Raw genomic sequence first — 13,021 nt, 5'->3', positions numbered from 1 at the left:
ACCCATTAAACATTAGTCAGTGTTGCTGCTTCTGACTTCCCTTTAGGGTCTTTCTTCATCCCTGCTTTAGGGCTGAAAAACTTTGTCTTAGATCTTGTCTACCCGCCATGGTTATGTGGTTTATTTCAAAGTGTGTGTGAATGAGCAAAATAAAGGATACCTGGTTTGCACTGATGCTATAAACAGAAAATCACATTGTTACCTGGTGACCTTCTCTGAGGTGTTGGGAATGGGGTCAGTGTAGGAAATCTAAGTGATTAGGACTTCATCTTGCTCCAGCCAAAAAGTAACAATTGATTATCTGTGAGGCTAACAGGCCGGTTTTAAGACCATATAAAATCACAGCTTTGGAGAACGTTGCAGGAGATATGGAAAGAGCAGGTGCCATTTCTCTGACTGTACTGTGTGCATAATATTTCAAAATTCTGCAGATTTTATTTGTCAGAATAACACGACATAGTTATGCCAATTTCAGCTGTTGGTTGAACTGTCTCAGGCATGGAATGCAGCTGTATGCCTGTGACATTTAGCTGCTAAGCTTAACAGTTAACAGCTGTATTTTTCCATAGGTAAAGATTTGGTGTGCAGCTTTCTGTGTAACTGGAATTAAAATGGGAGGTATATACCAGTGCCCACCTCTGGGAAAACTCTCAGTGCTGGGCTAGATTATGAGCACTCCTACATAGGCGTGCATGGGGAGGGGAAGAAAACTCAAGAAATTCCCCACCCCCCACGGCCCTTGTCACCTCAACACTCTGTGGCTAATGATAATTTTTGCACTAGATTAGTGCCGACAGTGGCCTGTTGAAATGCACTCATCATCATGTAAAACAAATACAAATAGCATTTTCTACTCCCTCTTCACCAGCCATCGCAGACCCCAAAGCAAGGAAAAGGCTACCTAGCCAACTTGCTTTTCAGCTGATGTTTCTTCAGTGGTGGTTCTTCGGTGGTGGTTGCTGCTTGAAAATCACCGTAGCCTTCTACAAATGGCATTAATAATGCTTGATCAGTGTATATGTAGCTGAAACACGGTCATTAATTCATTTTTTTCTCTCACTTTCTGTCAGGGTGGGGAAGGAGATCGTGGGCAGCCGGGTTATGCAGGAGACCCTGGTCTACAAGGCTCACAGGTAGCAGAAAAAAAGGCTGATTTATTTTACATGACATGTATGGCGAAAGCAAGCCATTGCGTTCAATGTTCTGTTTTTGTTTTGGAATGTTTTCATGCCAATTTCAAACACTGTTGGGGAAATTCTGCCCTGGCACATTAGTGGTTTGAACAACAAATGTCCTTTGTCCATTAGGGTGCAAGAGGAGCACCGGGAGTCAAAGGCCCTCCAGGACCACAGGGCATGCCAGGCCTTCAGGTTGGTTTTAAAGAGTATATCCTTATTTATACATTATGCTTACCTGCTTCTCAGCAGTGTGTTTTATTTTTATATTTTTTCTTCAAAATGATATTTGGGCTTTGTGTATAAGATCTGGATAAGTGGAGAGTTTTTGTGCTATAAGGCCCCCTAATGATCATCCAAATGGGAGAGTTACACTAGACACAGTAGAGCTTGATAGTGGACTTGAAAGCAAATGTTGGTTTATAAATCAGGAGAGAAGAACAGCTTTGTGCTACTGAGCTCCTTCATGGTTACAGTAAAAACACTTAGGTCCAGAGACATTCACCACTGTAACCAAAGGCCGAATTTGACCCTTATTAGTGTTTTCATCTGGGTGTGGCTACAAGGACTTGCCAATGAGATTCAAACCTGTAATCTGATGAAAGAACAGGGGACAGTACAGATGATATGAGAGGAATTCTGTTCTCGCTTACATTAGCATAACACCGTAGGCTTCAACAGAGTTATGGTTGAGTTACACTAGTCTAACTGAGTCACAGTATGGACCAATATGTCAAGATTCAGGCCCACTCTTCAGCTGTGCGATGAGACTTAGGGTTTCGGATTTGATTTTGTGTGTGTATCACCTCTAAGATGCTTTAACAAATAATATTTTAGGAATATTGGAAATCTTAATGTCTTTACATGGGGAAGAGAAAAGAATGTTCAGGGTTGTCTTTTGCACATCCCTGTTACTGTAGTTCCTGAAAGCATTGAGAAATGCCACAAGGGCTACGTCTACACGTGAACGCTACATTGAAATAGCTTATTTCGATGAATAACGTCTACACGTCCTCCAGGGCTGGCAATGTCGATGTTGCGCAGCACCACATCGAAATAGGCGCTGCGAGGGAATGTCTACACGCCACAGTAGCACACATCGAAATAAGGGTGCCAGGCACAGCTGGAGACAGGGTCACAGGGCGGACTCAACAGCAAGCCGCTCCCTTAAAGGGCCCCTCGCAGACACAGTTGCACTAAACAACACAAGATCCACAGAGCCAACAACTGGTTGCAGACCCTGTGCATGCAGCCTGGATCCCCAGCTGCAGCAGCAGCAGCCAGAAGCCCTGGGCTAAGGGCTGCTTCACACGGTGACCATAGAGCCCCGCAGGGGCTAGAGAGAGAGCGTCTCTCAACCCCTCAGCTGATGGCCGCCATGGAGGACCCCGCAATTTTGATGTTGCGGGACGCGCAATGACTACACGGTCCCTACTTCGACGTTGAACGTCGAAGTAGGGCGCTATTCCTATCCCCTCATGGGGTTAGCGGCTTCGACGTCTCGCTGCTTAACGTCAATGTTAACATCGAAATAGCGCCCAACACTTGTAGCCGTGACAGGCGCTATTTCGAAGTTGGCGCCGCTACTTCGAAGTAGCGTGCACGTGTAGACACTGCTAAGATGGGTCAAATGTAATGAGTACTTCCAGAGCTATTCCAAGTGTTGATGAACATTAGCCATTAGCTTTTTCTAATGCACCATGTGTTTGTGTGTGTGTGTTTCTGATTACAGGCTAATCCAGGATCCCCAGGTGCAGCTGGCTCTCCTGGGAATGCAGGGCCCAGAGGCCCAAAGGTAAGCATTTTAAGAAGCACATTGTATTCCTGCAGCAGCTTTCATTCAGAGATCCCGTTTCACTTTAGAAACACAAACAGCATCACCCTGAGATAAATAAGCGTGATTATAATTTACATCGAGCTAAATGTGGACAGTGAAGCTTAGGCCCAGTGTATTTAAGCATTTAGTTTATTGATTTCAATGGGAGTTAGGTACCTAAATACTTTGAAGATCTGGGCCTAAGTGACTTATTCAATGTCAGTGGCAGAGCTAGAGCAGGATGATACCCCCCGACTATGGCCACAGCCCCCCTTCTCTCACACATGATGAGGCTGCTGGACCCCAGCCCTGAAGCTCAGGGGTGCCAGCGGGTGGCATGGCTGCCCAGCCTGCAGCCTGCCTTTCCCAGCCTCTGCCACCCACAAGACTGGGGGAGAAAACCTGGGGCCTTTGATACAGCCTGAGCATTGCCCAGGGAGGTAGTTTGGGAAGGCATTTCCTTCTCCCACCTATAATACATGTCCCCTGTGATCACTAGGTAATATGGTTCCCATCCTGGCCTGGGACATTCCTAAAAGGTTGCTGAGTGCAGGGTACAGGTGTTATCCAGAGACAAATGTGTTGCAATTCACCCCTTTGCCCAACTGCAGAGAATATATGCCATGACAGCTCCAACAAGAAAGCTTTCGGTCAAGCTGTAAGATCTTACTGTTTTATCACCAGAGGTTCTTATACCAGTCCCCCTAGTGTCAGTCAGGATGGTGGCCTTCACTTAGGAATCCAACAAGCGTGTGCACAGTGGGGATGTTTAGATCAAGAAGATGTTAGACTGAACAGGTTGAAATCCACCTTTTTCATTTGATGTATGATTTGTTTCTTTGTAAGGCTTTTTAGACCCTCCTTCCTTTTCATTGAATTACCTGTTGTGTGTTTGATATGTAGTCTAAGACCATTTTAAAAAAAGCAACAGCGTCACTCATACATGGTGTTTTACCCAACGATTTTGAAGTGCTTAATGAATATTAGTTTACAAACCTCCCAGCATCTATGAAGTACCTATTGTTAAACTCAGTTTGTACATAGGTAGATAGACAGAGGTAAAGAAAGTGGAAGTAAGAAGATCAAATGGGGAAATAGGTTTTAACGCCCTGTCTCCAGGCTGTTACCATGAGATAACACTACTTCTTATTAGAATAAGTTACTATCAAAGAAGTGCTTTACCACGCTCCCTCTCCTTAGTTTGTCTTTGTTATTTCATTGATGTGGATGTTCCTAGAATAAACTATCCTATGAGATAGTAGAAACTCAAGAAATCCATTCTGAACCAAGCTGCAATGTAACTAAGGCTGTGTCTACACTAGCCCCCAACTTTGAAGGGAGCATGGTAAGTAGGGTGTCAGGAGATTACTAATGAAGTGCTGTGGAGCATATGCAGCACTTCATTCAGCTAATTCTTCCCTGTGGCAACTTCAAAGTGTTAAACTTCGAAGTGCCGGCTCACATGTAGCCGCGGCTCACCTGCTGGTACGTTGAAATGACTGGGCTACTTCTAAGTCCCTTTACTCCTCAAAAGTTTGCCGCTTTGAAGTTGCCGTAGGGGAGAATTAGCTTAATGAAGTGCTGCATATGCACCGCAGCCACTTCATTAGTAATCTCCTGACACCCTACTTACCATGCTCCCTTCGAAGTTCGGAGCTAATGTAGACACAGCCTCAGAGTGTATTTCACAATGACAGTCTGAATAATTCAATTCATTCTGACATTGCTTGTGTGTCATGCCAGTAGAGTTCCAGTCAGTTCCTATTATGCTTGGCACATGTCCTGGGCCTTACTCAGGCCATACTCCCACTGGCAATAGTGGGTGTTTTGTCAGAGTAAGCCTGTGGGATTTGGCTGTACGTGCACACAGTGTTGTCTGACTTGAACTGTGCCTTCCAGTTTCTACGAGAAGAAGACCCTGTAAAAGCTTGGAGTCCGGTCTGCTATTGAGCTTTTATTATTTGTATATTTTAATCTGCAGAAAATGAAAGTACATGTTGAACGTCTCTAGTCTGGAACCCCCTTGGGACCCGACCAGTGTCAAGCCACAGGAGGTCAATATTGTCTAGCAGCATTATCAACACTTCCACTGCTTACTGGGCTCTTAGAAGACATTAGGGTAAATTAGAGCTAAATAACAGCACAGAACAATAAGAGCCAGGACTAGTGGCTGTAAACAAACTTTTTGGGACCACAGGAAACTTGGCCACAAGATTGGCCACACTGGGTCTGACCAAAGGTTCGTCTATCCCAGTATCCTGTCTTCCGACATTGGCTAATGACTTATGTCCCAGAAGAGGGGAACAGAACAGGCAATCGCAAGTGATCCCTCCGGTTACCCATTTCTAGCCTCTGACAAGCAGGCTAAGGACACCGTTCCTACCTTTTCTGCTTACTAAGTAATACTGCACCTACCCTCCCATGAATTTATTGTGTTCTTTTTTTAACTGTTTTAAAGTCCAGGTCTTCACAACATCTTCCGGCAAGTAGTTCCACAGGTTAAATAGTTCATTTTATTTGATTTAAACCTGCTACCTATTGATTTCATTTGGTGACCCCTAGTTCTTAAGTTATGGGAAGAAGTAAATAATTTTTCCTTATTCATTTCTCCATACCTGTCATGATGTTATAGACCTCTATCATAACCCCCTTAGTCCCTTCCTTTCTATGCATCTTTGCCTATGAAAACTTATGCTACAAAAAATCTGTGAGTCTGTAAGATGTTCCAGGACTTTTTGTTGTTTTTGTGGATACAGACTAACATGGTTACCCCTGATACTTTTCTATGCTGAAAAGTCCCAGTCTTTTTAATCTCTTTTCATATGGCACCTATTCCAAACCCTTAATCACACCCATTATAAGTGGACATGAAGCTAACTAAAACCATGCCAGACCACAGATGTTGATGGACTGGAGTGTGCTGGACTAGAGAGGTTCAACCTGTACAACTCTTAGCCAAGTGGCCAACCTCATTGTAGCTAAAGGAAAATGCTCTCTGATAAGTCAAATACAAGAGGGGTAATATTTTTTGTATTTAAATTGTAATAGGGTGAACCTGGAGATCCTGGGGAGAAGGGCCTGCTCGGACCACCTGGCCCAAGGGGCATGCCTGTAAGTCCTGCTTTTCCAGTTCAGGTTCTCTGTGCTAAATGTGGGGAGGCCTGGTTGTTTATCACATTTTCTGTTTCATTCTATTTTCATCCATTCTAGGTGTTTTAAAATCTTTTTGCTCAGTTTTCATTCTCCCCACTAACATCACATCCCTATTGGCGGTGTTATGCTGGAGGCAGGACTTAGGTGTTCCTCAGTGGTCTGTTCTGGTCTTAGTGTCTATATATCTTAATTTTGTTGCAAGGAAGACTCTTGCGCTTTTTCAGCCATCCATCAGACATAAGAGCAGAACAATTTGTCCTCACCTGCAAACTTCTATCTTACAATGCATCTGATGAAGTGTGTCTTTGCCCATGAAAGCTTATGCTCCAAAATATCCGTTAGTCTATAAGGTGCCACAGGACTTCCTGTTGTTTTTGAAGATGCAGACTAACACGGCGACCTGTCTGACACTTATCTTACAATTATATTTACTTGGTATGGAGTCCAGGCAAATGAATATAACAGTAAAGATGTCCTCTTTTTTTATTTGGACCTATTCTTCTCTCTTTTTGAGAGCTCAGTGGGAAAATCCTCCTCTCACTGTGGATTGGAGAGAAGAATTTTACCTTAGGTCCCCCCTCAAGGAAGAGAGAAAATATAAGTGAGATGCCCTGCAGACTGGGGAAGAGCATATTGCTCGTATGCTGTATATTCTCTTGATGGCTCCAGCCACAGCTGCTAGCTAGGCAGTGTCTGTGGTACCCTTTGTTACACAAATCAGCTGTAGCTGCAATGGGCCCAAAATCATGAGCGTCCCTTTAAATCAGTGAAGTATTGAACTTACAACTAAGTTAGGGTGCCCATATTTCCCAATGGGAAAATGGGACGCTGCATGGAGCTTCCTCGCTACTTTCCCTGGTCACTTGAACCCTGAAGTTCTCCCCACCCCGCCACTCGAGACTGTGGCTGGTCACTTGAACCCTGTCTGCCTCCATGCACTGAAACCTTTCCTCCTCTGGTCCCCTTACTCCTGTACAGGGTTGGCATCTCCATGTACCATCCCCACCCCCATTCTTCTTGACAAACATAGGCATTCTCTCCTTTGTTCTCGTCAACTTGATGAGCTGGCAAGAGCAAAGGGGACAAGGCCTTCTTTTGCCAAAAAAGCCCATTGGGTTGGGACAGGGCTTAACTGAAGAGGACATATGGCCACCCTAAGCTAATTCTACATTTGAATCTGACCTGCAATATCTTTTCCAACCTGTTCAGGGCCCAGATGGCAATGATGGCTTTGGTCCTGCAGGAAGCAAAGGAGCAAAGGTGAGATCAAGCCCAGGTCTAATGAGATACCAGTCAGATTGGTGACAAAGGAAATTTCTGACACCTCCTAGTCCCTTGCCATAAAGCAAGAGGCTAATTTCATTCCCAGTTACATATACCTGCATGTCTGGCTTTCTGAATTTGGAGCAGATGTGGTGGTAGTTACCCCCAGTTCTTACACAGGGATGCTGGTTTGCTGCAGGCCATTGGGAAGGGCTGGATGGAGAGCTGTCTTTCAGACCTGAGTAAGTGGAGGCATGTAGCTGTGTCCCTGCAAGAGCAAGCCTGGGATGGAACCATTGCTCAGAGAAACACCATTCTTTCCTTACTGTGAGGGTAAAAATGCGGGAGTCTGTTCTGCCTTTGGGGATAGTACTTATTAACCCTCCCCCCCACTGCACTCAAACATCTGCTCTAGCTGGTATGCGGAGGCTCTTCCTGTTCCCTGACTCATCCAGCCAATGTGTTTATAGAGGGAAGTACTGGTGAAATTGCTTCTCTGTCTCTGGTGGCCAGACAGCGGTAGCTTTCACAGGAGCCATTACTTGGCTGAGGAAGATATATAAGGAGAGAAGGACAGGGGAGTTATGTCCCCATCCTTTTATGCTCAGCAAGTAAGAACTAGGGACCAACTAGCCCCAAGTTAAAGTTTATCTATAGGCCAAGGGCTGGACTTGATGGCTTTTTTAGGTCTCTTCCAGCTCTATGATTCTATGAAAAATAATTAAATATTAACTTCTAAAATTATAGAAACCATTTACAGTAAAAGATACAAAATAAGGGTCAGGTCTAAAGTTAATATAATTCTGTGTAGCCTCATTGGAATCAATGGCTAACTCTTCTGCACTACCTGAGGATCTAATGTGTGAACTGCTCTTGAGATATGTATTTGTGTTTAGTCAGTGTTTTCTTGTTTTGGGTGTGGAAACGGGGAGGGGGAAATTTAAGCAAAAAAAAAAAAAAAAGAAGAGCTTGTGACATGTTCACACTCAGTTCTCTTTCCTGAGTAAATGAAGAAATAGCAATGATTTGCTAATAAAAAATGTGTAGCACATTTGAAAAATAACTTCACCATAAAAGTTTACAACAATAATAATTCAGAATAAATCAAAATGGTGAAATATTCATTCCAATCATTATGAATATTTATTGCATACAACAAATGGCGATAAAAGGTTTCTGGACACCATTCACTAAAAGTGGATTTAAGAAATAAAAGTCAGTAAGTAGATGATATTACAATAATATTTAAAAAAAATAAATTAAAGGGGAATAGATGAATATCAATCTCAGAACTTGCTTAACTGTCTCTGCTTTTGTCTGTGTATTTTTTTTCTCAAGTTAATCCCAACAACTCTTCTATGTAAAGGACATAAGCAGAACAGATATAAAGGAAGGATAAAGGCTGAGAAGGACATTTTCTAAAAATATTGAATGAACCTACAAGTATACCCACACGAGCTATTAATATGGATAAACCTCTCACATTAAATGGTGTATAAAGCGTGTTATGCACAAATAGCACCCTAAGTTTTCTCAGGCTCAGTCTAAGCATGAATTAATAATTCCCTTTAGCTCATATCAAAACAAAAAGTGTACCAGGTGCCACCTTCTTGGTGTCTTTTCTTCTTAGCAACGTTTCCTAATGCCCACTCTCTTCCAAAACCTTTCTTCCCATTAAGACAGAGAAAAAACCTCATTCATAATTTTCAGCTACCCATACTTCAGCTCATTAATGAGCTGTTTTTCCCAGTTTCAGTTGGCTGCAGTTAGCCTGAGGTGTCTGAAGGATGATATAGTAAACCCCCAAATTACACGCGGGTTGCTTTCCTGCAACCCCCACGTAACTCAAATTTTTGCACAAGTTTGGGGGGGAGCTTGTGGGACACAGGAAACTGACCAGCTCATGGCTGGTCAGCTTCCCAGTTCCCACCAGTGCAGGAGAGCTGGGAACCAGGCTAAGAGCCCCTTCTCCCTGCCTTCCCCCAGCCGCGCAGCTGTCAGGTTGACAGCTGTGGGGCTGGAGAAAAGCAGGGAGAAGGGATTCTTAGCCTGTCTAGTTTCTCACAGCTGCAGGGAGCTAGGCAGGCTGACAGCTATAGAGCAGTTTCAGGTTGTGTTTAACTCACATTACAGTGAGTTACGCACAACTTGAAGCTGCATATTTTGGGATTTACTGTAATGGCATCTCCAATAATTGCTCCCAGGTAGGTCTGTATACATTTTTATTGGTTAAATTACATAACCCCTTGACCCTTACTTTGGGCCTTGTCTATTTGAGAATCTATTTTATTTAACTTAAATCTGTTTAAAATGGTACAAAGCCTTTGGTAAACATGCATATTTCCGTTTAGCTTCAGTCAGCAATAGAGCAGCCTGCTTGGAGGGAGGAGCACGGGTCACAGGAGAGAAGACTTTGGAGGAGGCCATGGAAGTCAGTAGCTGTGCTCATGGCCAGAATTCTAGTTGCAGTGGCAATGCCATGGTAAACCATGTCTTACTAATGAGCCCATGTAGTTTTACAGGCATGGAGTCCTTTCATACCATTACCCAGCAAGCTGCACATGAAATGAGGAAAGAACAGAGGAATTGCCAGACTGGATCACACCCACGGTCCACTTAGTCCAGTGCCCAGTCCCTGACTGTGGCCTGCACCAAATGGTCCACAGGAAGTTATAAGCCCTGCAGTAGGCAGACCTGAGGTAATCTCCCCCCACCCCAAGGTTGCCAACCCACAGAAATTTCATTTACAGACAAAATGGGAAAAATGTATGGACAGACAAATTTTTATGGACATCATTTTTATATGATATTAAGAAAATGTAAATGGCCAAAAGTGAAAAGTAATCATTGTCATTCATACATCACAAGAACAATATGCTGTTTAATTCACTGTGATTTAGTTAGTCATTGTCCTGGAAATTAACTCAGTGGGATAATGTAGAAGATAACATTATGTGGATCACATGATTCACGTTACATCAACCTCAACCACTGAGTTAAATAAACTACTAAAATGTCCAGTTTCCACTGTTCTGTGGTAAAATGGCTGAAGCAGCACAGAAGAAATTTAATTGCTTAGAATAATTGCTGTTTTAAAAAATTTTATTGCACGGTCATGAAAGTTACGGACACCTAATTTTTTTTACGGACACGTCCAATTTCAGCTAACTTTTTATGGACTGCCCATAAATTTACTGATGGTTGGCAACCCTGCTCCCCCCATGTATATCTTAGCCTACTCACTAAGTGCTAGAGATTAATTTAAGTTCTGAAGCATAAGATTTAATATCACATGCAAAAAATGTTATTAAATATGTTAACTCTGGATATTTTTGTTACTAGTCTAAATACCCAGTCCCTTTTCAAACAGTTCTTGCCTTCAGTAACTTCCTGCAGCAATGAGTTCCACAGCAGAAGGGGGAGCCAAGGGTCCATCCACTCCCTCCCCTTTCCCACCCTTTTGGGGAGTAACGGGCTTGCAATCTGTCTAATTGCTGAGTGAGCTCGGCCAAGGTCTGCTGGATCGATATTGTGAGCCACACAAGGCTCCTGATTTCTCTTCGCCTTCGCAGCATGCCTGGCTAAGGATGAGATAGAATCTAATCCAAAAAAAAAGGTTGGGCTCCTCCTAGCAACTAAGGGAGCAACCTTAAATATAGTCATCTACAGGGGTACTATAAATTGTACATTTTCACCGGCTGACTTCCATATTATTAAATGTAACATCTGAGGCAAACAAACCAGCCATGCAAATGGGAATAAATCATATTATGGTAGCATCTTATTAGAAGGTCTATCAGGCACCTTCATTTTGAGAACAATCACTGTGTCCAGATTCGTAAGAGTGGACTTTGTCAATCAGACACATGTATGGAACAATCTTACAAAGGCAGAATAAATTCTGCTAGTTTCTTTGTCATGAGAGAAAAATGTACTTTAGCTCTGGTACTCCTGAAAGCAATTAGGTTTCTTAGCTTTAACCAAAGAGCACACACAGGATTGTGAAATAATTTATTTCCTTTGAAAAAAACAAACTCTACAACAATACTACCCCACTTCCTATCTAACCGTTGAACCCGAATTCCGCATTGGCTGGTATAAGAGGGAGCCAACACATTGATACCATTAGCAAACAACTCCTGGAAAGTGGGATTTGAACCATATGCTATAGTCACAGAATCACTAAAATAAAATTCCACTTTATTTTATTGAGATAAGAACAGAAAAAATTAATAAACTAGTAATTAGAAGAGACATAAAACTGTTGGAAATACTCAAAATTGTAGCCACTTTCAATGGGCAGAATGGAGTGGTGCCATATAAGGGTGTAACTTATATTGACTGCAACACTAAGTTAAAAACCCAGTGTTAAATTGTTTTCTGATGTTAAAAAAATGTTCAGTGAAAAGGTTATTAAAACTTTAACATCTTCCTTTCTTTTTCCCGAATACAAGGGAGAATCTGCATTCCCAGGATACCGGGGTGCACAGGTACAATCATATGGACATTTTTCTGCTTCTGACATGTTACTTTTTGTTCTTTGTGCGTCATTTTTTTGGTGTCTTTTACTACAGAGATTCTGGTTTTGATTAACTTCTAGGGAGAAGATGGTGATCCCGGCAGTCAAGGAGATAAGGGGTCCAAAGGAATCAAAGGGAAAAGCGTGAGAATAATAAGCACTCTTAAGCCGCGTCTATACGTGCACGCCACTTCGAAGTAGCGGTGCCAACTTCGAAATAGCACCCGTCACGGCTACACGTGTTGGGCGCTATTTCGAAGTTAACTTCGACGTTAGGCAGCGAGACGTCGAAGTCGCTAACCCCATGAGGGGATGGGAATAGCACCCTACTTCGACGTTCAACGTCGAGGTAAGGAACGCGTAGAGGATCTGCGTCCCGCAACATCGAAATAGCGGGGTCCTCCATGGCGGCCATCAGCTGAGGGGTTGAGAGACGCTCTTTCTGCAGCCCCTGCGGGGCTCTATGGTCACCGTGTGCAGCAGCCCTTAGCCCAGGGCTTCTGGCTGCTGCTGCTGCAGCTGGGGATCCATGCTGCATGCACAGGGTCTGCAACTAGTTGTCAGCTCTGTGTATCTTGTGCTGTTTAGTGCAAGTGTGTCTGGGAGGGGCCCTTTAAGGGAGCGGCTTGCTGTTGAGTCCGCCCTGTGACCCTGTCTGCAGCTGTTCCTGGCACCCGTATTTCGATGTGTGCTACTTTGGCGTGTAGATGTTCCCTCGCAGCGCCTATTTCGATGTGGTGCTGCCCAACGTTGACGTTGAACATCGACGTTGCCAGCCCTGGAGGACGTGTAGATGCTATTCATCGAAATAGCTTATTTCATCGAAAAAGCTTATTCATCGAAAAAGCTATTTCGATGTAGCGTGCACGTGTAGACGTAGCCTTACTCTTTCTGCTAAGTACATGTGAAGGGGGCCAGAAATAAAGCTTCAAGAGTTTAGCATCCTCAGTCAAAAAGGGATTGCCTTATTGCATCAAGGTCGAAGGGATGTGATGATCTCACTCATTAATGTTCTCCACTCATTTCCATTACTCAGACCTACCAACGGGGGGTAGAAGGGGAGGGGGCAGTTACCCAGGGCCTGGCCTTCCAAGG

The 13,021-nt window shown here is 43.5% G+C and overlaps 1 protein-coding gene across 1 annotated transcript in view; it reads left to right on the top strand.

Annotated features, from left to right (window-relative positions):
* The window catches only part of LOC142009762 (collagen alpha-4(VI) chain-like), a 98,547-nt gene that overhangs the window by 62,505 nt on the left and 23,021 nt on the right, over positions 1-13,021 (top strand). The window contains exons 23-29 of the mRNA XM_074988296.1: positions 1,071-1,133; positions 1,308-1,370; positions 2,908-2,970; positions 6,040-6,102; positions 7,354-7,404; positions 11,862-11,897; positions 12,008-12,070. Coding sequence (XP_074844397.1) covers positions 1,071-1,133; positions 1,308-1,370; positions 2,908-2,970; positions 6,040-6,102; positions 7,354-7,404; positions 11,862-11,897; positions 12,008-12,070 — 402 coding nt within the window. The remainder of the gene's footprint in view (positions 1-1,070; positions 1,134-1,307; positions 1,371-2,907; positions 2,971-6,039; positions 6,103-7,353; positions 7,405-11,861; positions 11,898-12,007; positions 12,071-13,021) is intronic.

This window comes from Carettochelys insculpta, chromosome 2, assembly GCF_033958435.1.
Source record: "Carettochelys insculpta isolate YL-2023 chromosome 2, ASM3395843v1, whole genome shotgun sequence".
NCBI lineage: Eukaryota > Metazoa > Chordata > Testudines > Carettochelyidae > Carettochelys > Carettochelys insculpta.
This window is presented reverse-complemented; position numbering and strand designations above follow the sequence as displayed.